The sequence below is a fragment of the Prionailurus viverrinus genome, chromosome B3 (genome assembly GCF_022837055.1).
Source record: "Prionailurus viverrinus isolate Anna chromosome B3, UM_Priviv_1.0, whole genome shotgun sequence".
Classification (NCBI taxonomy): domain Eukaryota; kingdom Metazoa; phylum Chordata; class Mammalia; order Carnivora; family Felidae; genus Prionailurus; species Prionailurus viverrinus.
Window position 1 is genome coordinate 34993268 of NC_062566.1, and position 26301 is coordinate 35019568.

The 26301-nt window shown below is 40.1% G+C and overlaps 2 protein-coding genes across 6 annotated transcripts in view; one reads left to right on the forward strand and one right to left on the reverse strand.

Moving 5' to 3' along the window:
• Positions 1-16569, forward strand: part of INTS14 (integrator complex subunit 14) — a 33189-nt gene extending 16620 nt beyond the window's left edge. For all 5 annotated transcript variants that reach the window (XM_047863252.1, XM_047863251.1, XM_047863254.1 and 2 more), the window contains 4 exons: positions 281-414; positions 9486-9604; positions 11791-11856; positions 13548-16569. In XM_047863252.1, the coding sequence (XP_047719208.1) occupies positions 281-414; positions 9486-9604; positions 11791-11856; positions 13548-13799 (571 nt within the window). In that variant the 3' untranslated portion in view covers positions 13800-16569. The remainder of the gene's footprint in view (positions 1-280; positions 415-9485; positions 9605-11790; positions 11857-13547) is intronic.
• The window catches only part of HACD3 (3-hydroxyacyl-CoA dehydratase 3), a 38032-nt gene continuing 27365 nt past the window's right edge, over positions 15635-26301 (reverse strand). The window contains exons 7-11 of the mRNA XM_047863256.1: positions 23624-23751; positions 21584-21696; positions 19850-19956; positions 19189-19320; positions 15635-16567 (exon numbers count right to left, since the gene is read on the reverse strand). Coding sequence (XP_047719212.1) covers positions 16491-16567; positions 19189-19320; positions 19850-19956; positions 21584-21696; positions 23624-23751 — 557 coding nt within the window. The 3' untranslated portion in view covers positions 15635-16490. The remainder of the gene's footprint in view (positions 16568-19188; positions 19321-19849; positions 19957-21583; positions 21697-23623; positions 23752-26301) is intronic.

Genomic DNA, 26301 nt, shown 5'->3' on the forward strand with positions numbered 1-26301 from the left:
GTTAGAAGTACTCCCTGTGTTGGTGTTGCTGTGAATGACTCAAGGAGGCAGCTGAAACATAGGTTGCAGCCCTTACTCCTTCCGACCTCTGTGGCTATTTGCTGCCCTTGTGATTTTTTTTTTTTAATGTTTATTTTTAAGAAAGAGAGACAGAGTGCTAGAGGGGGAGGGCAGGGAGAGAAGGAGACAAAGAATCTGAAGCAGACTCCAGGCTCCCAGCTGTTAACTTTACAGTCCCAGGCTTGACATTCTTCTGGTCTTCCATCTTCTCTCCATCTAGTCCTGAATGGCATGGAATGCTCTACTCCCAAGCTGACAGCAAGAAGAAATCAAACCTCATGATGTCTCTCTTTGAGCCTGGCCCAGAACCTCTCCCATGGCTAGGGAAAATGGCACAGTTGGGTCCTATTTCAGGTATAACCCAGATCAGATTTTACTTACCTTGACTTTGTTTTCTGTCTACTATTCTGAATGGCTCTGACTGTGTAGTCAGAGAGCTGTGTGATCTCCCTTAGGGGTGTGCTGTGGTCTCTGATGCTGGATATGTGCATGGAGAACCCCAACAGAATTTGATGTTTGAACTTTTAACTTTATGTCAAGGAAAACCAACATTTAGGTTGCTTTAAGTAAATGTAAATACTTTCACTGCTTAGGGTGAAAAGATACTGTCTATAAACTTTATTTTCTCCAGTGCACTATTTTCAAACCAGGTAACCTCAGTCATTCCTAGAGAATTTAATTCCCTTCCTTCTGGAAAGTGTTTTCCCTCACCTTTCCTAACATTACATTCTCCTGGTATTTTCTTGTCCTTTTGTCGTTTTCTCTTGCCTCATGATTTTCAGAATGCTGTTTGCCTTCTTCTCTTAGCTTATTATTCTCTCTTGGTTATCTCATCAACCATTACAGCTTCAGCTTCCCCTAGATCCATCACTCTGGTCCTACTCGATCTCTCCCTGGAACTTGCATATTGTATTTCCATTTCCTAGTTGGACCTGTCCACCTAGATATTCTGCCTTAGTACTAAGCTCAGCATGTTTGTTACAGAAACCAGTGTCTCTCACCCTTTCCCTCACTAAACGGTTACTTCTTCTGATTTCCTTGCCCCTACTGATGGAAGCCTAAATACTTCTAGGTACCCAGGCTCCAACTGTAGAGTCATCCTTGACTTATTTGGGCCCATTTAAATTTCAGGTACATCTACCAAGCAACCTTTCAGGGGATAAAAGAGTTAGCAGGAGTTAGTTGCTCAAAGTCTAGTGGAAAGTGGAATAATAAACATAGACTGGTACAAGATCAGAGTTGGCTTTAATGATCATCTCTGCCAGAGAACTCAGGAGAATCTTCACAGAGGAGGGACACCTTAGCTGGAGTTTGAAGAAAAAGATGTACTGAGCTGATGAAGGCAAAGGGGGCATCCTGGACAAATGGAACACCTATAGAAAAACAAATCTGGAACACAAAGGATGAGGGTAGTGGTGGGAGGGCCAGATGTTAGGTTAGAGCTTGGCAATGGCTGGAATAGGGCAGGCTTCATTTGAAGTGTGAAGAGCTAAAACTATTCTGTAGGTACTGGGAAGCCACTGAAGGAGGTGCATGTGAGAACAGTGGAGATACCAGTTGGTAGACTTTGTGTTCTGGGCAGTGGAGCCTCTGGAGTTGTGCAGTTTGGCTGAAATTAAGCGAGAGCTAATAAATTTACATTTAGAAAGATAATACTGTGGAGTGTGGATTTGGAAAGGTAAGGGCATCCTGCAGTTAGAAGTCTACTGTGACAGTCCTGGAGATGTAAAGATGAGAGCCCAGAACAGGGCAGTGGCTGGGAATAGATAGGGTGGGGATCCATGCAAAAGATATTCAGGAGGTAGAATCAACATTCTTAGGATATGGGAATAAAGGAAATGGAAGTGTCAAGAATGATCCCAGGTTTCTGAACTAGACTGCAGGGTGAAAGGTGATACTGTTGATTGAAAGAGAGAAAAGGATGCCTGGGTGGCTCAGTTGGTTGAATATGCGACTCTTAATTTCAGCTCAGGTCATAGTCTCATGGTTTGTGGGCTCAAGCCTCGTGTTGGACTCTGTGTTGACAGCACGGAGCCTGCTTGGGATCCTCTCTCTCCCTCCCTGCCACCTCAAAATAAATAAAACTTAAAAAAAAAATGAACAGAACAGAGGAGGAAGAGTAGGTTTGGGAAGACATCTTTTGTGCATTTCGAGTTTATGCCTATGAGATTTAAGTGGAGGTGCCTAAAGACAACTCCTGGAAGAGTTCTAGAGAGGGGGCAGAGTTGGATATATAATTTTTAGTTATAAGCATATCACTGATAGTTAAAATGGTGAAAATGAGCATAAGCTTAAGTAGTGGTTCACACATTTCATTTTTCGTATACATAAAAAAAAAAAAAAAAACTTGTTTAAAAATTGTTTCCTGGGCCCCACTTAAAGATGGGGTAGGACTAATTCAGTAGGTCTGAATTCTGGCCTAAGAATTTACAATTTTAATATAACCCAAGTGATAACAGTCCAGGTGATCCATAACCACACTTTAAGAAGCGCTACCCTCAGGAAGGTGTGTAGTTAAGGCAAAAAAGGAGCCAAGGACCAAACCCCTAGGAAGGACTAACTGGTGGGGACAGTGGAAAGGGCGCTGGCTAGTAAAGGAAAATGAGAAGGAATAGGCAGAAGGAAAAGTAGAAAAAAGTGATGTCACAGAAACCAAAACAATAGAGAGTCAAGAAGAAAGTACATTGTCTCATACACATGTAAGATACATGACCTACATACTCTGTCTTATACGTATGTGCATGCATATATGCACATATATGCCTAGAAAAGAGTTTGACTAAATATACACCCTAGATGCTAGACCAAGAGTCAGCAAGCTTTTTCAGTGAAGGGCAAGATAATAAATATTTTAGACTTTGCAGGTCATGTGCTCTCTGTTATAACTCCTATTAACTCTGCCATTATAGCACAGTACATACATGAATGGGAATGACGTATTCCAATAAAATTTTCTTCATGGACACCAAAATTTAAACTTCATACAATTTTCGCATGTCATGAAATATTATTTTGATTTCCCCCAACTGTTTAAAAATATAAAAACCGTTTGTAACTCAAAAAGAAGGCCACAGTTGGCCAGCTCTTGATCTAGGATGCAGGGGCTGGTGTTTTAAAGCTTACACAGGGAAAGAGAATATGACTTTGCTTCCAAATAAGATAAAACTGAAAACTCTGAGTAAAGCTAGGAATGTGGAACGTCTACTCCCTTAGTGAGAGGATGACAAGAAAAATTCTACCCATTGTTTCTACCTGCTTTTCCAGATATTATAAAAATTAAAGTCTCCTGGGGTGCCTGGATGGCTCAGTCGAGTAGCTGACTCTTGGTTTGGGCTCAGGTTCATGGGTTTGAGCCCTGCATTGGGCTCTGCACTGGGCTCTGTGCTGACAGCGCAGAGCCTGCTTGGGATTTTCTCCCTCTCTCTCTCTCTCTCTCTCTGCTCTTCCTCCTCCAAATAAATAAATAAATAAACAAAAGTCTCATGAGTCCTGCACCATGCAGATTGACACTCCCAATTCTGAAGTGGGGATCCCCAAAACCAAGCAATGCACTAACCCATTTCTGAAGCAGTGAAACCCACGGTGCAACCTCCGGAGTTAATATAATGTCAACACAGGGCATAAGGACTTGTGCAGAAAAACCATCCTCGCTGAAGATGAGTTCCTGATTTGAAGAAAAGCCTTTAGATTATATGAGCATTATATCTCCTTTGAATGGAGGCCAACAGGAAGATTAGGACTGCCACCTTGAGAACTTAATCTGAAAGAGGCCACAGAATGTTGTAAATGACTAAAGAGTTTTAGGAAGGAATGGAAATGAAGAGGAAAGAATCATTTGACGTCGACAGGACATTTTTTGTGGCTTTGTAAGAGTAGCTTCAGTTGTGGTTAGACAGGAGACAAGTTGAGGAATGAGTGAGAGATGAGGAAACGAAGATGACAAGTTTGCCACAAGAGGAAAGAAGTAAGGCAGTAATTGGAGAGCACTGGGCGCAGGAAGCCATGTGTATGTGTTAGGGTGAAGAGATTGCTCACCTCCTTGTCTCTGTGGCATTCCTGAATTTATTCTACCTTTTTGTTTGCACTGCTCTTGCCTTGGTCTGGTTTTCTTTTACCTTTCATTTAGATCAGAGGTCGGCTAACCAATGCCTGCTGGCCACACTAGCCCACTGCTTGTTTTGTAAATAAAGTTCTACTCTAAAGGTTTATTACATGGTCACATGCATTAATTGATGTGTTATCGAGGACTGCTTTCCTGCTTCAGTGGCAGAGTTGAGTAGTTACAACAGAGACCATATAACCCACAGACTCTAAAATATTTACTGCCTGCCTTTTTGCAGGAAAAGTTTGTCAACCCCTGACCTAGACTTGTGACATTCTCACGCAGATACTTGTTGATGATCTAAGATGTAGCATTTAAGTTCCTTTCTAATCTAGTTTCCAATCTAGTAGTGCTTGGTTTGTTACACATGTTCTTTATTCAAATTGAACTGCTTTTTACTTTGCCCCATATTCATTTTTTTCTCCCTCAGGGTTTGTTCTCTTCAAATGAAGATAATAAAAGCTAACATTTTGTTGAATTTAACTTTGTACCAGGCACTCTGCTAGACAATGAAGTGTGTAATCTCCTTTAATTCTCGTGACAGTCTTATGAGGTTAGAATTGCCATTATGACAGCAAGTAATAATTGATAATAAAACTTACCTTAGTGGGTTGTTGAGAGAATTTATTGAGAGAATGTGCATAAAGTGACTGACACACAATAGATATATAAATGGTAGATCCTGCTGTTTTTATTGTTTTCTTTTCCTTTTTTAAAAGTATAATGTACACTGTTAGTTTCAGGTGTACAATATAATGATTCAACAATTATATTACTCAGTGCTCATCATGATAAGTGTACTCTTAGTTCCCTTTATCTATTTCACCCATCCTCCCACCCATCTCCTATCTGGCAACCACCAGTTCTCCATATTTAAGAGTCTGGGCTTTTTTGTTTTGCCTTTTTCTTTGTTCATTTGTTTCTGAAATTCCACACATGAGTGAAATCATATGGTGTTTGTCTTTCTCTGACTTATTTCACTTAGCATTATACCCTCTAGGTTCATCCATGTTGTTGCAGATGGCAAGATCTTTCTTTTTTATGGCTGAATAATAGTCCCTTGTGTGTGTGTATATATATCACATCTTCTTTATCCATTCATCTATCAAAGGACATGAGTTGCTTCCATATCTTGGCTATTGTAAATAATGCTGCAAAAAACACAGGGATACATATATCTTTTCAAATTAGTGTTTTCATTCTCTTTGGGTGAATACCGTAGTGGAACTGATGGATCATATGATAATTCTGTTTTTAGTTTTTTTAGGAACATGCATACTGTTTTCCACAGTGGCTGCACTGATTTGTATTCCCACTAGCATTGCCCAAGGTTTTCTTTTTCTCCACATCCTAGCCAGCACTTGTTATTTTGTGTGTGTGTGTTAATTTTTTTTTTTATTGTAGACATTCTGACAGGTACAAGATGGTATAGCATTGTGGTTTTTATTTGCGTTTCCCTGATGATTAGTGATATTGAGCATCTTTTCATGTGCCTGTTGGGCAGTTGTATGTCTTTTTGGAAAATTGTCTGTTCAAGTCCTCTGCCCATTTTTTAATTGGATTATTTGTTTTTCTGGTATTGCATTGTGTAAGTTTTTTATATATTTTTAATATTAACCTCTTATCAGATATATCATTTGCAAATACCTTCTCTCATTCAGTAGGTTGCCTTTTTGTTTTGTTGATGGTTTCCTTTTCCATGCAAAAAGCTTTTTATTTTGGTGTACTCCCAATAGCTTAGTTTTGTTTTTGTTTACCTTGCCTGAGGAGACATACCTAGAAAAATATTTCTATGGCCTATGTCAAAGAAGTTGTATTTATTTATTTATTTATTTATTTATTTATTTATTTATTTATAGTCACAGCACGGCATGCAGAACAATACCATTGTTTATACCTTTCCCTCCTACTTCTCATTCTGTTCCTAGAAACAACCACTAACAACTTATAATTTGGGGATGGGTTTGTTTTTTTTTTTTGATATTTACATTTCTAATTAATATACATATATAATTATTTCTTAACTTTTTTTTCATTTTAAATGTCATATTTTTGACTTTTTAAGGTTCACTACTTAGCTCTCTTATCAACACCATCCCAACCCACCCCTCCAAGAAGCACATTTTCCCTTTCTGTATCCTTCCAGTGCGGTTATAGTGTTCTTGGTTGTCCTTGTTAGACAATGTGTTAATTACACCTAAGCCATGTGGTGTATACCAAGTTACATTTTGTTTTGCAATTCCTTGTTCTCTGCCCCACTTTTTTTTTTCTAGCAGGCAAAATAAATGTGCAGGTGACCCTTGAATAATATGGGGGTTATAACTTTTAACTCCTCCAAAACTTAACTATTAAGAGCCTACTAATGACTAGAAGCATTACCGATAACAAACAGTTAACACATATTTTGTATGTGTACTATATAATGTATTCTAGAGAAAAGAAAATGTTACTAAGAAAACCCTCAGGAAGAGAAAATACACTTAACATTACTTGTATTTATGGAAGAAATTCTGTGTGTAAGTGGACCTGTGCATTTCAAACCCATGTTGTTCAGAGGTCAGCTGTATCCTAACATGAAAAGGAAGGCAATAATCAGAGAGACACTCCGATCTCTGAGGTTGCTCAGAGACTTCAAGAAATAACTGGGCAAGCAGGCTCTGGGGCAGCCAGTGGCAGATGAGGGCAGTCCTCCCTCAGGGCTCTCGTGGCCTTCCTCTCTACTTAGTTTTTCTTTGCTCCTTTTTTTGTGTACTTACTGCTAATTCCTACTTTCCTACCTTCCAGGTACATTCTTCCAGTATGTATTTTTGTCAGTTTTCTTTTTTCTTCCCCTTAGTATCATTTCCCTTCCTCTTGTTTCATAAAGTGAATTGGTTGTTCTCGAGGCCTGTTGGAGAGCTGTCAGCCTTCCCATCTCTCCTCTGGCTCTCCTGTTTCATGACTCCTCCTGAGAAAAGGATACATGGGAAGTAGATGTTTGAAACCTTGCCTATTTGGCAATGTTCATATTTCATCCCTTACACTCAGTTGATGGTTTTGTTGGAGTTATGGGCTTGGAATCACTTTCCCTTAGAGTTTTGAAGCATAGCTCTATTTTTCCTTTCTGGCTTCCAGTGTTGCTGTTAAGAGTCTAGTGCCATGCTGTCAGGGCTTTGATGCTCTGTTTTCTCTGCACTCCTGGAGGTGCTTCTTTGTGTCCCTTGTGTTCTGGATTTTCAGAATGATGTCCTTAGTTGTTGGTCTCCTCATTCATAGTGCTGGGCATTCAGTGGGCCCTTCCATCTAGCAATTCATGTTCTTCAGTTCTGGAAACATGAATTATGTCTTTGATTTTCCCCTCTCCGTATTCTCTCTTCTCCCTTTCTAGAACATCTGTTTATGATTTTTGTGTATAATTTCCTTCCACCCATTTTTCCTTTTTTTTCTAATTCCTGTAAGTTATCTTCAGTTTTACCTTGCAGCTGTCTTTTTTTTTTTTTTTTTGGTTAATTGTGCTATCATATTTCTTATTTCTAAGAGTCTCCTGTTCTTTATTCATAAATGCAGTATTTTCTGTCTCCCAAGCCAGTTATCACATAAAGTCCCCAAACAATTAGAGGCAGTACAAGATAGACTTTGATCAGGTGTTGAAATGTTTGGTACTGATACTGGGTGCTATAGTAGAAAAGGGTCTAGAGAAAGTACCGTGTGCCAGGAAAACTTGGGACAGATCATGGAGAAGGTGGGATAGGATCAGGACCTAGAGTGTAAGTTTATGCGAGGAACAGTGGCGTTCAGTGATAGAAAACCTGTTGCTTTTGCAGCCAGGCCCAGCTGGGTCACTGTGAAACCCGTGAAGGTCCAACCTGTCTAACCCTCAGTTTCCTCATCTTTAATGGGACTGATAATATCTACCCTGTAGGGTTGCTCTAAGGAGAGAAGGTCTATATGTAAAATGTTTGACACATAGTTGGAATTTAATAAATATTCTTTATTCTGTAAGTTTCTTGAATCCAGAAAAATATCTTCTCCAGTCACACTAGCAGGTGCTTGCTACATGGTGGGTCGACCATATAGCTCATGAGTGAATAAGTGAGTAAGGGAATAAATGAATGAGGAAAGGGGAACACCCCAGGCAGAGGAAATAACAGAAATAGTGGCAGAGAAGTTGGAAATAAACATGTTACATGGAAAAAGACTGCTGGGGCCTTGGCCTGGCTAAAAAAGTGTGTGTGTGTGTGTGTGTGTGTGTGTGTGTGTGTGTGCATACATACATACATACATACAAGTATTTACGGAAATAGGTCTGAAAAGCTGGACCAGTACTTCTGGAGGGGCTCGGAGGAGAGGGGACTGACAGGAGTTGTGGGGCCAGTATAAAACATTAAATTAATGACAAGATTGGGGTTAGAGAGCTTCTCACTCAGAGAAACTAGGCTAATTCCAGTTTCCAGCATGAACATTTGGGCAAGGGAGTTAAACTCCCTGAACTTGGAGAAATGATCCCTGCTCTGTCTACCCCAGAAGGTGGTAATAATCAGGATAAAATGAGCCAGTAGATGTAAGTATGCTTTGTAAGTTTGTGGCAAAGTTTCATTGGCTCAGGAAGCAAATAGAAAAACAGAAATCCTTGTTTATTCACATGACTGAAAAACAACCTGGCTTTTAATCTTTGGAAACAAGAACTAATAAACTATGATGACCTGGGATATGTTTCACCAAAAAATATTTTTTATGCTCTTTCTTTAATTTGGCTATATGTAATTTTCCTTTGGAATTTTCTCAGTGCCTAGACTAATGTCCAACCCACGAGCCATTAGATACTTGAGGATATTTAAATTTAATGAAGATAGTAAAATTTAAAATTCAGTTCCTCACTCTAGCCACAAGTCAAGTGTCCAATGGCCGTGTGGTCTAGTGACTGCCATTTGATCATTGTAGTAAATTCTGTTGGAGAGTGCTGGGCTTGACTATATAGAATTGTATTATGTATTTTTATATATTTTTTAAATACGTACTTCAGTATTGTTGCATGTATTTGTATTATTCTCTCTGAACTCAATTTATAAAGCAGATAAGTGAAGCTTGTCTCTTTGAAAACTTAAGCTGTTTTGTTTTGGTTTTTTACCTACATGGGCCTCAGTTGATTGTTTATAGACTTCTACATCAGTGGCTTTCTATTACAAACAGATTCCCTAACCTGAGGGAAGTTAATAGATTTTCTTAATTAGGGAAGTAACAGGATGTAGAAGATTGAATGATTCAAAGAGCTTTTAGCCTAATTGGAAATGTAATTGATTATGTTTTGCCAGATATCATTTTAACAATGTCTTTTTCTTTTAAGATGCTAAAGAAAACCCTTATGGTGAAGATGACAATAAGAGCCCATTCCCCCTGCAGCCCAAAAACAAACGCAGTTATGCCCAGAATGTGACTGTCTGGATCAAACCCAGTGGCCTACAGGTAATACTACCATTCAAGTTGCTTTCCACTGGGCACAGGAGGAGGGATTCTGGCAAGCAGGCAGACCTTTGATTTGATTTTCCTTTCCTTTGATACTTAGTAATCCATTTACTTCTAATGTGTGTCATTATTTCCAAAAAAGAATTGAGGTGGCCTACAGTAAAACACGTATGCAGCAGAATCACTTCTTAGAAAATTTAGAGCAGTAAAAAACCTAGAGGAAGAGGAGAGACAATTGTGCCAGGAACCCAAGGCAAATGATAATTATATTTGAGCAATTTGGCTCTGAGCTTCCTGCTACCAAGGTCAAAAAAGCAGCATGTAGGATTATATGGTTTTTCTGGTCTGATAAAAGGAAGCATGTCAGTTCTAGAGAGATACATTTTCCTGGCATTGAATTTCAGTGTAAAATTTTTGACATAGTGAGGCATTGACATAATGGGTTTTTATCTTTAACAACAGTTTTGAGAAAGATATAAAAATCTCTATGGGGTTATTTCTTCTGTCCCCACAGTAGAACCCAAGCAATGGCATTACACTTTAATTCTACAAACACACTTTCATGGGAAGCTAAGATGATACTGTCACAAGGTATGTTGCTTTCAGGCAAAGTACTCAGTGATGCTTCTCCTTCCCCTGACATATAGTCCTTTCTGCCTGTTTTTAAAAATCATTTTTGAGCCTTTTTTCTCATTTGAGCACCATCTTCTTTTTCTTTGTTCCTCCAATGAATTCAATCTAAGCCAAATGAGAAGAGGCGGTTAGGCCACCTGACAAGGGAAATAGCTTTGGCTGATGGCACAGTTTCTTTTAGCCCCCTCTCCGTGGAGACTGGACATGTCCTGTCGTGGCTAAGAGGGTAGGGGTTTTGTTGGAAAATCAGGTTCTCTCTTTCCTGCCATCCTTGATCCCAGCACTCCCCTGTCATAAGGATTGCGATTTTTTTCTTAAATTACTTTTTATATTTTGTTTTGGTCTGGTTGTATATGTTTTTAAAGTTTATTTATTTTGAGAGAGAGAGAGAGAGCAGGCAGAGGAGGGGCGAGAGAAAGTGGGAGAGAGAGAATCCCAAGCAGGCTACACGCTGTCAGTGTAGAGCCCGATGTGGGGCTCAAACTCATGAAACTGAGATCATGACCTGAGCCAAAACCACTTAACCTAACTGAGCCACCCAGGCACCCTTGGATGAATTTTTTAATTGTGAAATACACATAACATAAAAGTTATCATTTAAGCCATTTTAAAGTAAACCATTCAGTGGCATTTAGTACAACCATAATGTTATATAACCATCATCACTGTGCAGCTCTAGAACATTTTCATCACCCCAAAAGGAAACCCTGTACCCATTAAGCAAGTCACTCTACATTCCTGACTTCCCCCAGCCCGTGACAACTACTAATCTGCTTTTTGTCTCTATGGATTTGCCTAGTCTAGATATTTCATATAAATAGCCTCATATAATGTGTGGGTTTTTGTGTTTGGCTTCCTTCACTTAGCTTAATGTTTTCAGTGTTCATATATCTTGTAGCATGTATCAGTACTTCATTTCTTTTGATGATGGCTACATTTATCCATTCATTCAGTTGACAAACATTTGAATTGTTTGCGCCTTTTGACTATTGTGAATAATGCTCCTGTGAATATTTGTCAGAATTTTTTTTCTTTTGTTGCTGTGCTGTTGTCATAACTAAGAAATCATTACCAATCTAAGGTCATGAGGGTTTACCCCTGTGTTTTCTTCCAAGAATTTTGTAGTTTTTCCTCTTACATTTAGGTCTCTGAAGCATTTTGAGTTAATTTTTTTGTATATGGTGTGAAGCAAGGGTCCAGCTTCATTCTTTTACATGTGGATATCCAGTTGTCCTGGCACCATTTGTTGAAGAGAGTATTATTCTTTTCCCCCCAGGTCTTGGTGCCCTGGCCAAAAAGCGGCTGGCCATAGATATATGAGTTTACTGGGTTTGTTTTTGTGAGACAAGTTCATTTCTGTCACCAAGGGGATTTATTATCAAACATTTTGAAGGAGGGAGGTGCTTTACTAATGTTGAACAGAACAGTGACATTAACTCACAAGAGATTCTCTGTTCCCATATTCATTTCTCTAAACATTTAGGGATATCCTTTTGTATTCTTACCCCTGTTACCACAGAATCCTTATGTTGAAATCTTTTTACCCTTGATAGACAGACGTACAGAAGATTTTAAGAAATGCAAGGAAACTACCTGAAAAAACACAGACATTCTATAAGGTAAGACTGTCAGAATTATAGTGGAAAAGGGTGGGCCCTGGGATGTGTGCCAAAAATAAATGGTTCACAGTAGTTATGAATGTGGGGTGGCCGAGTGAACATGGACAGGAATTAGAAATGTTTAGCTTATGCCTCAGTTTTTTCCTTGATAAAGTCAATAGAAATGATAGGTCCACTGCTGACCCAAAATCTAAGAAGTGGGTGTCTTTAAATGGCCTGGTTCTGTGCAGAAGGGCTCCTCTGTATTGGTGCTGCTGTGAATGGCTGAGGGAAGGAGTTGAAAGAACCTGTGGGTCAAAGCCCTTAACCCCTGTCACCACTCTCCTGTGAGTATCCAGCCAAACCCCAGGCAGCCAGGATGACTTCCTGGGATGGTGATCTCCCAAAGCATTCTTACTGTACCAGAGAAGCTGCTCTCAGGAATGACTATTAACATTGCACTTTTATGAGTTGCAAAAGGACGGCCCTCTGGAATCCTGTCTAGCTGAATCCAGAACAGTTGGTGGAGGGGATAAAGTTACAAGGAGGGGAGTTGAGGGCGTAATTTAAGTACACTCCTTGTTTCTCCCCTATCCATCTGGCGTTTGGCCAGAATTAAATTAAGTGGCAGTGTGAGGTATGCCGTGTTGTCACTTGTAGCCTAGCTACTAATATATTATGGTGCGCATAACGTACCCCAGGCTAGCATCTCTTCCCGGAGAATATACGTGCTACTCTGTCTGGGTGTTATCTCATTACCTTCATGTCACTGGTGTCTTCAAACCTAATTGTGGCAAAGAAGAGCAACCTTAATCAGAGTTCAAACAGCTGCTCGGTCCACCATGCCCTCCCTCCCCATGAAGCTGAGCTCACACAGGCCCTTGATGACCACTATTTGGCTATAGTCCCTTTCTCCCCTACACACGATTGTCGGCCGTCTATCCAGATGGCACGCTTTACTTTCGCCTTCTTCTGAACTTTTCACCCGTTCACAGATGATAGTAGAGAGGTGGTCAGAAAGCCCACTTCTTTTCTGGTTTTATATAATCCCACATACCAGATGTGGAAGGGCCTCTTTTTGTTGGGCAAGAGTCAGCCCCTCCTGTGGGCAAGGACGAGGTCATCCTTCTTGTTTTATAAATGAGACCACTGAGACCTGGAGAGGCTACACAGCTTGCCTAGATTGCACTGCTAAGTGGTTTTAGAGGCACTTTGTATTTCTCTTGCTTCCATCCACTGCCCGGCCCTTCTTTTTATGGCAGTCTCTCAAGTCAGACTTCTTGAATCCTCCAGAGCCTCCTCCAAGCGTGTTGTTGTTTGGCCTGAGGCCCATCCAGAGAGGAGGCACCAGAGGGTTCAGAGCCCTCTGAGGTTTGAGGCATGCCTTTTCCATACCTGAGTAACAGGGGAAAGGTAATCCTCCTGAGAGTTACAAGTGAATGGTGTGTGACAAGGGTCTCTTCATGTTTGGTGTAAGCGCTCAGTCTGCCAGCTTTCTGATTGCCTGTAGAGGACCTGGTCGTGTCATCACATTCTCTTGTTATTGGCATCTCTGTATGAGCATTTGTTCTCCTATAAAAATGCTCACTTAAGTTCGGAGATCAAGGAAAACTTATTCTAAGCTGAGCATTTAGAAAGTACGTGATAAGGAAAATGCATTTCAGGAACATTGGTTTTTTTTTGTTTTTGTTTTCTTTTTAATCTTGTTTCAGGAGCTAAACCGTTTACGAAAGGCCGCCCTGGCATTTGGTTTCCTGGACCTGCTCAAAGGGGTGGCTGACATGCTGGAAAGGGAGTGCACACTGCTGCCCGACACAGCGCACCCAGACGCTGCATTCCAGTTGACCCATGCTGCCCAGCAACTCAAGCTCGCCAGTACCGGCACCTCCGAGTATGCTGGGTATGAGCACAACATCACACCTTTGCACACAGACTTCTCCGGAAGCAGCACCGAAAGAATGTAAAGCTGACTTTGGGAGCCTTCCTTCTTTTGTCATTCCAGGTGAAAATGATTTAGGGTAAAAACTTTTTAGTTTGTTCACCTCTGCAGGAGCCACCCGAAGAACTCCGAGGCTGTCTCAGAAGCACCACTTGCTGGTTTCAGTGACTCTGCTAGAGTCTGAGGGAGGTTCCGAAGAGTGGTTGCCAGTTTGGGCTTTGACTTTAGCTTTTGGGGGCTGAGTCTTTAAGCCCAAAAAAACGCTGTTGCTCCCACAATGGGCACATCTCAGAAACTTAAAGGACTATTGAGCACAGAGCTCTCTCCCACTTCCTCAGGAAATCTAACCAGCAAGGGCTCTCCAGCTTCCTGAAAGGCACCTTTTTCCTCTTCTCTCTCAACCATAAGGACACTTTCAGGCTCCTGTCCTTAGAATGAGTAGCCCAGACTGTCTGGGGCTTGCTAAATACAAGCCCAACACCTAATTAAGCTTCAGAACTTTCCTTAGAACTTGGGCAAAAACTTGGTGGTAACCCTTTGGTGCTTTTGGTATGTCTTGAGATACAGACTTTTAAACAGCAACCATAAATGTATAAAATGATTCCTGTTTCTTCAAGTTGTTTTTGTTTTTTTTTTTTAATGAAAATAAAATACTTGATTTTCTATGAAATGGATTCACTGGGAAGCTAATGGGTCTTTGCCTTTTGGTCTGTCCTATCACCTGTGTATAATTTCGGCTTCCTAAGCGGCACAGGTTCATAAGTACCCAGAGTTCCTTGGGTTCCACATGGACTTCCTTGTTTCTGACATTGGTTAGGTCTCTGCCTAAGCCAGGTTCCACCCGTGGATTCTGACGGATCACTGTGGTCAGTTACAGTACCTTTTCATTAGCTAGCTTCATGATATTAGGCAAGTCACATAACTTCACCAAGCTTTGTTTATGTCATCGATACTTTTCAAATTGTTCTGTGGACTTCCTAAGGTATTACTCCCTCCCTCGGGCTTTAACCCGAGCAACCATTTTAACATGCTATATAATGTTTTCCCTGAACAAAGGACTTATCATTAACAACTTGAAAACCTATCAGACTAAATGATCTTTAAACACAAGTTATTAGGATTTTGATTGTAAATGTTTAATAGAAATACACAATCTTTTGCTTTCTCAGACAGCAATAAAGGAGTTTTAACAATCACTAAGAATACAGGATTCTGCCACAAAGATGCAGCATATACTGCAAAACTGATCTGTCCAAATAAACATAGAAAGTCAATTGAAAGAACAACGGAAGTTAACACAAACAAGTGTTGACAGAAGTTACAGACATGCAAAATACCCCTCAGTGCAGTGAACTTATAAAAATCAGCCAGCCTATGCTAATCAGATGTTTTTAGGTCAAACCAAGTTTCCATATTGGACTCAGAGAAACAGCATAACTCACTGAGTCCCCCTTTCCCAAGAACAGTAGGAATGGCAGAACAGAAAGAGCTATCATGCTCTTAAATTCTTTAATACAAGCATTACTTCTAACATATTTTACTTGGTTAACTTGGAATGTATTAGAGGAAACAATGTTTTTGACAATGACCAAACTTTACAACGTCTGGATTTTCCTCAGTTCCTCTGTTGGTGGGTTTCCTGCCAGGAAGCTTTGTTAAGCTTCTCCAGCCAAAGTTCTCACTCTGTTTTTACCGTCTGACGGCAGACAGGTGAAACCAGAGAAAGCAGGTGTTTTTGAGGTCAGTTCTACCAGTCACTCTGACAGGTACACGAGTAAATGGACTCAGCCAGTGCGGAGGATGATAGCAAGGTTTTTTATGTATGTGCACAGCCTGAGGCCATTTTGTAGGTCTGTTTTGTCTGCTCCCAGGTTGCCACAGGCTGCACTGCCAGCCGCTGTCTTACTGCCAGTTTCACCCTCTGACACCCTGTAGCCATTTGGGTTTGGAACTCTTATAATCTCATTGTTTTCTAACTAATGTTTCATCTTTCTCTAGTGTTGAAAATAGTTCTGATTTAGCCAGGAATGAAGTAAGTGATCATGGTGTTCCAAGGTTCTGACCGGTTTCTCCCAAATCATTCCATGCCTCTCCCGTGCACACACAGGTAAGCACGTAGCAGGTGGTGTTAGAGGCCAAAAGATTCAGAGGTAATAGGTGTTCTCTAGCTCCACTCAGACTCAGAAATGTTTTATCAATGACTGAGTTGAACTTGGTTTTCCAAAAATCAATGCCACCCCACTTAACAAGCAACTCCTTGGATACAGAATGGATCCAAGGTCCTGCCTGAGTCACTTTCACAGCCCCCTGTAGAGGCAACAGTGGTTTTTTTCTTGCAAGCAACAGCTGAAAAGAACAATTCCCAGCTATAAGAATGGCCAGTACCTGGTAGGGTTAGGGCACTGAAGAAATATCTCTGGCCCGTGTGAGAGTGACAGGACAAGGAGTGTGTGGGGGTAGGGCTGAGTCTTTTGCGGTCATTAATGGAACACACAAGAACAAACCTGTCCTCAGATACCAGGAACCCATGTCATGCAAGTACTACACTAAGATAGTTCGGTAAATTCAGGAATGTTATGGGGGAAAAGGGAAGATAGCTTCACTGAGAATTTAATCATTTAACTTTAAAAAAACTTTTACATCAGTACAAGAAGGTAAAACTGTAAGAATTATAGATTAGGCTCAAACTGGCAAGGAATCCTCTCAATCTTTGTTTTCAGTGGACCTTTTTCTTTTTTTGTCCATAGCGCCGCCTGCGCTGTTTATAAAGGTGACGAAAATTTATGTACAACCCTGAAAAAGAAAAGAAGCCAGTGAGAAAAGGGAATCTTGGTCTGTATTTATAACCAGAAGCTCTTGGGGCAAGGACAGTCTCTAGATGTCTGCCTGTCCTATCCACCAGCACTGTGCTCACTGTAGGTGCTCAGAAATTACAGCTTTGAACCAAGTTATTATCAATGCACTGGAGACCCTTCATTTTTTCCCCAGAGGGTTTATAATTTAACTTCCATCCCATATTCTAATATGAAAATTTTCACACATGCTACAAGATTAAAATACTGTACAGTGAACACCACCTAGATTTAAACTTTAAGTTTTTATTATATTCGTCTGAGCACATGCCCACTCCCACCTCATCTTTGATGTATTTCACTGTAAGTAGCAGACATCAGTATACTTCACCCTGAAACATTCCATTAATTAGAGTTCAGTTTTCTTTTTTTCTTCCTTTTAAGGTAAGATTTACACAAAATTAAATATACAAACCTTAAGTATAAAAACAACCCTATTTTTAGTTCAATTTTTAATATAATAATGTGTATTAAGCACTAGTCTAAAAGGTATGAAATGCTTTTCTAGGAAGTAAATTCGAAAACGCAGGATTTCAGAGTCAGAAAAAACTTTCCAATCCTACTTGACTACTAACTAGTTCTATGGCTTAGCCTCACCTCAGTTTCCTTGTTGTACAAGGTTAAAAACACCTATTTCACAGGATTACTAAGCATGTGTATTTGGAAAAGCACCTTGATCTATATGCAAATGTAACTGTAGTACTGCTTCTAAATTATGCAAATTTGAGATTTCATTCTGACAAATAAGAACCACATTATTCATTGCAAGCAAACTAAATAGGAGTATAAAACCTCGTAAATTAGAGTGTATAACAATATAACCTGAAGAAAAGCCACTAAAGTTAATGCACATTAAAATACTTCTACTCTTCTAACTTTTCTAGTAAAGTATTTTAAGGGTCTTTCCAATACTTCTTCCTCTTTTAACACTTTCAGTATCATGCCTCATGGAGCCTAGTTGCAGTAAACCAGATTTATTTATCCAGTAATAGGGATAAAGAATTTTTTTAATGAGTGCATCTTCCAAATTGAAGCTTACTCCCTTCAAGGGCCAAACATTTTAATATTTCTGGTTAGAAATCTTTCTAAAACAAATGATACCCTCTCTGAAATAGGAAAGGAGAAATTGCATAAAATTTAACCTTTGGCAAATGATCTACACCCACACTGTGCTTCTGCCACGTGCTGATACCTGGAGGCCCTCCTAAAGGGTATGTGATCAGTACTAACTGATCAAGACCACTGAGCTTTTGGGGTTCTCGGGTTTACTTTTTGTGGTCTTCCTCTCACTGGGGTAGCCACCACGATGGTCCCCAGTGATCCTACCTTCTGGGATCTCATACCCTTGTGTATCCCCTCCTGTCCTCTACTAGGTTGGTCTGTGTAGCCAACAGAATATGGCAGAAGTGATGGTATGTCACTCCTGAGACAAATGAGTCAAATCAACATGGTGTATACCTTACTTAACTTTACGCAATGTTATATGTCAAATATATTTCAATAAAAAATAGATAAAATTTAAAAACAAAAAAGATTGTGGCTTCTGCCTCTCAGACCACTTGTTCTGGGGGAAAGCCATGTCACGAGCAGCCACATGGAGATGTACTGTGGCAAGAAACTGAAGCCTCCTGTCTACAGCTACATGTGTGAGCTTGGAGCAGATCCTCCAGCCCCAGTCAAGTCTGCAGAAACTGCAGTCCCCACTGGGCTGACAGACTGACTGAACCCTCAGGAGGGACCCTGAGCCACCCAGCTAGACTGCTTTCTGACCCTCAGAAACATTGTGAGATAACAAACGTTTGCTGTCTTAAGCAACTAAGTTTTGGGGTAATTTGTTACACAGCAATAGATAACTAACATAGTATCCGCTCTCATATCCTGTTGCTAGAAGAGCAGACAGCCATACTTATTTAGGGCCACCTTAAGATTTTTGAGAACTAAAACAGAAATATATAGATTAAAATGCATTAGAACTTTATCTAAAGTAAACAGTCCTTACAGTTAGGAAGACTTTTAAATTTCTCATATTTTCAATAACTAGGTTTGCTTCTTTTAATTCTTAGTTTTTATGAATTAAGGCAAGAATTTATGATTTTATATAAAAGTAAATTAATATATAAGCAGGTTTTACATAAGGAACAGGGTGGGGGCTAAGGGAGCTTTCCTATTGTTAAGTAGAAGGCTTTATGACATCTCTTGGCTGCTCAGAAGCCTTTACTGCCTTCTTCCTTCCTTGCTGCCAGTGGTATTACCACCTCTGTGAACTCTAGATAAGGAATGTGTCAGTGAAATTATTAAAATGAGCTTCTTAAAAGAGTTTCTTACATTGTTTTAAACATGAAATATGGTGAACTCCCAATGACCAAGAAGATAACCACTGGAGATTTGGAAGATACACGTAGCATATTCTGGTGGGTCCGTTTTATACAAGTAATGTTTTTCTAACTCTACACTACTCTTCTAGAAAGAAAATCCCTAATAAGGACTTGGAAAACTTTGACTCATTTAATTCTACTCTCTAAGAAGTGACTGGAAAAAGTCTATTACAGAGCCAATACTTACCTAAAAATAATATTATGAGATAAATCTGAAGAAAAAAGGAAAATCTAACTTTGATTTTCACTGGATATGGCAATGTGAAACTGAATCTTCCTGTTTCATTGAATACTGGAATGGACTGGATCACTGAGACAGCTGAGAGCAGAAATAACTTGTCAGAAACAAATGAAATACAGTCCCATCTAGCCTCCTTAATACAGAGGGCTCGTGCCTCTTCCATTCCCCACCCCCCTAGTTTTCATGTGATAACCCTCCACGCTGACAAAAGGAAGATGAATGAAGAAGAGTCATTTTGATAGCACTGAGATTCAGTCTTCTCTAAAATGGAGAGAAAAAGCCCTACTTGACCCACCCACTAGGTGTGTGTTGGATAAAATGAAGTTGTCGCTAAGAACCTGCTTTGGAAAATTTTAAATACCGTATAAATAGGAAGCATACAATACATGAACACCCAGCTTCCAAACTTTACAAAAACGAGCTACTTCCCTGAAACAGTCTGGGTACCATGAGTACTATGGAAGGAAGCCACGAGAAAGAAATTCTTAAAAAGTCTAACACCCATATATCAGACTAAGGCTGGCACAGGAAGAAAGAAAGTTTAGCTATCTTTTAGCTTAGCTATCTTTAGAACTAAGCTTATAAAACCTAGTGTTCTTGAAAGTACCTTCTGCCAAACATCCCAGAGGATACAAAGGTATCCACACAGTGTAACGAAGCCATGTGAGCACCTTCCAATCCATGTCAATGCAGGAAAGCATGTAGAAGGGGTACCTATTGAAAATAAGGAATTCAGATGTGAAAAGCCACTTCAGGTCCTGAATGCAACCCTAGAACATCATTCAAGAAGAATCATTTCACAATTAGCCACACATGGCTTCTTCAGAACAGAATTCTAATCCTGGGCTCTCTACCCACAAACTCCCATCACACCCCTCCTCCAATTTTCAGTGGATGTGAACTCTGATGGCAGACTAAGTTTAGGTCCTAAGACAACCTTTGGAATAGTTCAGTATATGGAGTGAATGCTCAGAAGCTCTCTGGCTTCATTCCTAGTTCTAAGTTCCAAGACGTAAAGACAAACACCGTGACAATTTATCCCTGGATCAACGAATGTCATCATAATTTCAGTATACAAAAGACCCCTAATCTAGAATCAGACACTCTATTTTATTTTTATTTTTTTAAATTTTTTTTTCAACGTTTATTTATTTTGGGGACAGAGAGAGAGACAGAGCATGAACGGGGGAGGGACAGAGAGAGAGGGAGACACAGAATCGGAAACAGGCTCCAGGCTCTGAGCCATCAGCCCAGAGCCCGACGCGGGGCTCGAACTCGCGGACCGTGAGATCGTGACCTGGCTGAAGTCGGACGCTTAACCGACTGCGCCACCCAGGCGCCCCACAGACACTCTATTTTAAACACAAGGGGCACCTGGGTGGCTCAGCCAGTTAAGCAGCCAACTTCAACTTGGGTCATGATCTCATGGTTCGTGAGTTTGAGCCCCGAATCAGACTCTGTGCTGGCAGCTCAGAGTCTGGAGCCTGCTTCAGGTTCTGTGTCTCCCTCTCTCTCTGCCCCTCCCCAGCTTGCACTCTGTCTCTCTCAAAAAATAAGCATTAAAAAAAATTTTTTTTGATAAGAGATAAAAGAATTTTTAACAGAGTTAATATTAAGTACCTATAATCTCTTTCACGTTTGTATTAGCAGATTTAAGAGGGTATACGGGATACTATGGGACCACACCACTGTTAAGATAAATCTAGGATTGCTAACTACTTCTCCCTCTCAACTATTAAGTTTGCAAAATACTAGAGCTCAGGAGTCAATGTGCAAAATCCTTTCTCCACCTGACTGAAAAAGAAATGGAATATGTATGGTCTGGTAGATAAGAACACCTCTACTATTAATGGATATATTTTTTAAAGATATTTTTTTCTATGACAATTGAGAATGGAAGAATCATATAAGGCTGATTCAAATTTCAGTAATCTTGTAGTAAAAGATTTCTATCATTCCTTCTAGAAGGCTGGTATTCACTGTTTCCATCCAGCCTGACTACTCCTTCAACCCCATGTTTCTTCAGCTTTTTCAAAAATATTTCCATGTGGATGAGTCCTCTCTTTCCAACAAGACAGCAAGAAGGGTAACACAGGTCTTTCATTTCTCCAGATCTCTCCTCCCTCTGTTCTCCAGTGCCTACACTGGTATTATGATTGCTTAAAAAAAAAGACACTGTGTGTCTCCTTTGCAGAGCTCACAGATTCAGCTAGAACTCTCCATATATGTAGAACCTTAATTTCAAACCAAATGAGACTCGGAATAAAACAACTCCCTCCAGAAGAGAGCTGTTCCAGAGAAAGGAGAAGCATTCAAACAACCATGCTGGCATTTCACCCACCTGAAGATTTCAACTGCGCTCCATGTATAAAACACAAAGAAAACCACAGCTTTGTTTTGCATTTCTTCCATGGTGCCAAAGATGATAAACAAAATGAAATTTCTTCCAAGAAGCTATTAAAAGAACCCAGAAGAGAGAAAAAAAGTTTAAAAATATATTCTACAAAAACTATGTAAAAGTGTCATCCAAAACCGAGCCCCACTAAATTCAGGGGCTCTTTTCCTCCAGGAAAAGACTGAGCTCAGCTAGTTTAATTCTCTGTTCCAGCTTTGGAACAAGTTAAGTATCCAAATCAGTCTTTCTGAATAGACTGTGTGCATGTGTGTAAATACATATCATTACGAATAGTTCAAACACGGTTTAAAGACTACTGCCAAATGGACATCCGTGTCTGCGTAACCCAAGAACAAGAAATCACCATTGTGGGGGCGCCTGGGTGGCTCAGTCGGTTAGGCGGCCGACTTCACTTCAGGTCATGATCTTGCGGTCTGTGGGTGCAAGCCCCATGTCGGGCTCTGTGCTGGCAGCTCAGAGCTTGGAGCCTGCTTCCGATTCTGTGTCTCCCTCTCTCTCTGCCCCTCCCCTGCTTGCTCTCTGTCTCTTCTCAAATAATAAACATTAAAGAAAAAAAATCTTTTAGAACATCACCAGTGTGGCAGCCCCTCATAAGTAACTACTATCTTGTCTCTCTAGAGGTTTACTAGTTATGTACATATTTCTAAACAGTACACTGTTTCACTTTGCCTGTTTTTAAACTTTAAGAAACAGAATGTATTATTCTGTGACTTCTTACTCCATGTTTTGTTTCCGAGATTCGTCCGTGGTAGTGCGCATGGCACTGTCCGACTCCAGGAGGTTTTACTCACACTGCATTCTCTGTGACTGGCACTCCCTGGGGCCATGCGTTATGACAATAACTCAATCTGTCCCTTCCATCTTGCCCTAGAAATGCTATCCTCATTCTTATCGCAGTAGTCCTTGATGTACAAAAAATATTATTCCATATTAGTGGGTCACTTTGTATCCTCTTTTATTTTTTAGACTGAACAAAACAGCCTCTCTCTGAGAACAGAAAACCTAGAAATAATAAGTCCACTGCATTAACACACTTTACCATGCAATGGATACTATCAGAATGCCGGAGCAGGTGTACCATAAAAGAATAGAACTATAAAAACAGTACTCCAGGGATGCCTGGGTGGCTCTGTTGGTTAAGTGGTCAAGTTTGCTCAGGTCATGATCTCGAGGTTTGTGAGTTTGAGCCCTGTGTCGGGCTCTGTGCTGACAACTCAGAGCCTGGAGCCTGCTTTGATTCTGTGTCTCTCTCTCTCCCTGCCTCTCCCTCTCTCTTGCTCTGTCTCTCTCAAAAATGGATAAAAAATTTAAAAAAATTAAAAAAAAACAGAAAAACAAACAACAGTACTCTGGAAGAGACTAACCAACCATCACCTGGTTCCCCCTGACTCCAGGTCAAATACTATATTTGATAGTATACAATCACATAGGTAGGTAATAGGGCAAGGAAATTAAAAGACTCCTATTCCTGATAGCAATCTTCCAAATGTTAGGAAATAACACAGATGTATGGTGAGGGGGAGAATCCCCACACAAACCAAAAATGTTACCTTCATATATGGAAGAAAGTCCAAAGTGAAAAGATCTCCTAGGATCACACTGCCTTCACCTACCCAAGATGGGAGGAGACTAAGCATGTCTCTACCTGAGAAGACTGTGGGTGAGGTCTTTCTGCTCCTGCTTGAAAGTCAAGTTTTGCTAGTTTTAAAGCCCTTTTTATCACTTTGTAATTTCATGAAGATATTATAAACAAGCAAACAAAAAAAAAAACACAGATCTGAAATAGCAAAAGTCTACTTTGGAAATTATCCCTGTGGCTTACAGTTTCCCTCTTTTTTCAGATAAAAACAATGCTATTCCTGTGTAAAGAGATTTTTACTAACTGAGACTTCTCAGCAAATTGTGGTGTACCTACTAAATTCTGAAATCTTTCATTCCCCAACCTAGAAGTCATTTACTCAATACCTGGATAAGACAAGGTATCACTGGTGACTTAATGACTCCAATTGCTGCATTGATAGTTTCCACAACTGACAGCATCTGGCAGAAATACATCATGTCGGCCAAGGTGTGGAACGTATCATAGAAGGACTCTGTGGGACAAATATACATTAAGGGTAAATCAAATGGCAAATTCCAACAGAATTATTTCTCAAACTAGATACCTCCTTACATGAAAGGAATTTAAGGAAAAGTCAAATAAACAGCCCCTCAGATTCGAGCTTAGTATCCAAACAAAGCTGGCGGGGAACAGGCCTGTGGAGTCATAAATAGTAAACTCTACTGGTTAGCAGAGAGTTAAAACACATAAACCCTGTATGTCCTTCTCATTTTAAGAGGCAAGAAAAAAAGTATACCTATACTTCATTCAGTTATTATAAGCTGAAAAGTCTATGTATCAGGAACACTGGGCTAAGTCTTTTCAGATCCATTATCTCATTGAATTTAAAGCTAAAATTATGTCACATATATTGAATGCAATCTAGCCTCTTAAAAACCTCAAGTGTACAATCATAAACAAACGCAGATGTGTAAAAATACTAAATAAAATTAACTTTCAAAAACCTTATTTATGTCTATTTCGTCCCTATAATTCTTATTCTAAGAATCTATCCTAACTAAAAAATCTAAAATGAAAAAACCAAAAGCTTTTTAGGAATAAGGCTGCTCTCTGAAACATTTCTAAGTGCATTAAAGTGCAAAGAGTCTAAATGCCTAAGCGTATGGAAAGTTTGAGTAAACTACAGTTTATCTACTTCATGGAATAGTATGTAATATTTAAAGTGACAGTCATTGCCTATATGACATCAGCCAATGTGGTATCAGTTCTGAGTGGACCATAATATAAAATCCTTTACTTTTCACATTGATCCTCACTTGACCTCCTGCCTCCCCACGTTCCTCTTTGCGTGCTACTCAACCAGGGTACTGCTGACAATTTGGGCAGGACAATTCTTTGGCCTTAGGAGTTTATTAGGATTTTTGGCTCCCTATCTTTTAAAAAACAAATTTTATGTTTGTTTGTTTGTTTGTTTAGAGACAGGGTGCGAGCAGGGGAGGGGCAGAAAGGGAGAGAGACACAGAATCCGAAGCAGGCTCCGGGCTCTGAGCTGTCAGCACAGAGCCCGACGCAAACGCACAAGCTGTGAGATCATGACCTGAGCCGAACTCAGAAGCTAAACTGACCGAGCCCCTCAGGCGCCCCATGGCTTCCTGCCTATTAAATACAAGTAGCGCCTCCAAGGATCTGGCACAGGTAGGCCAGGTGCCAAACAAAGATGACCCTTGTAGGATCCTCGAAAGAATATGGTTTAAATATTACTTAAATAAAAGAGGCCCTTCCAAAAACTTAAACCATCTACTATTTTTGCAAAAATGATCCACTTTACAATCCTACGAAGTCAAATGTGAAATGAAGAATGGTATATACGGTGTTATTACGTAATTTTTCCAGAAAAATTCCACTAGTAATTTAGTTCAAAATTTGACTAATTCTTTTCTTTGAAGAATTAATGCAAAATTACAATGTGAATTTTGCTATATATAAGATAAAAATTTTATTCTATTTTTTTTTTAATTTTTTTTTCCAACGTTTATTTATTTTTGGGACAGAGAGAGACAGAGCATGAACGGGGGAGGGGCAGAGAGAGAGGGAGACACAGAATCGGAAACAGGCTCCAGGCTCCGAGCCATCAGCCCAGAGCCTGACGCGGGGCTCGAACTCACGGACCGTGAGATCGTGACCTGGCTGAAGTCAGATGCTCAACCGACTGCACCACCCAGGCGCCCCTTATTCTAATTTTAAATCTCCCTGTTTCCAAGACAAAATCCCAATCAAATCACAGTGAAATTCGGGTGTCCATTTAAAGGGAATTCCCTTTAAGGTGGCATTTCTCCTGGACAAATCTTTGAAACATGAGAACCTCCCATGTTGAAACAGAAAGCTGTGACTTAAGATTTGGTATATATGGTGGGGTTGCCTGTATCAGACTTTGGCTCAGGTCATGATCTCACCATCTGTGGGTTCAAGCCCCGCATCAAGCTCTGTGCTGACAGTTTGGAGCCTGGAGCCTGCTTTGGATTGTGTGTCTCCCTCTCTCCACCCCACCCCCCACTCGTGCTCTGTCTCTCTCTCTCAAAAATAAATAAGCATTAAAAAAATTTTTTTTTTTAAAAAGATTTGGCATATGGTGAACAAAAATCACATCTTGTGGCTTTGCTCTGATTTTATAGGAAATTCATCCCTGTTTCAATTCAGGACTAGAAATCTGGCTTCTAAAATGATAGTTACAAAGAATATTAGTAACATTAAAATGGTCCTAATTTTTTATTTAAAAAATTTTTTAATGTTTTACTTATTTTTGAGAGACAGAGAGCAAGCGGGGGAGGGGCAGAGAGAGAGGGAGACACAATCTGAAGCAGGCTCCAGGCTCTGAGCTGTCAGCACAGACCCTGATGCAGAGCTCGAACCCACAGACGGTGAGATCATGACCTGAGCTGAAGTCAGACGCTTAACTAGCTGAGCCAACCCGGCACCCCATTTATAATTTTATTTTTAAAACAAGACAGAAATTTGTGTACACAGTATGATTATAACTTTTTAAAGTTTATTTATTTTGAGAGAGAGAGTGTGTGCACGTGGA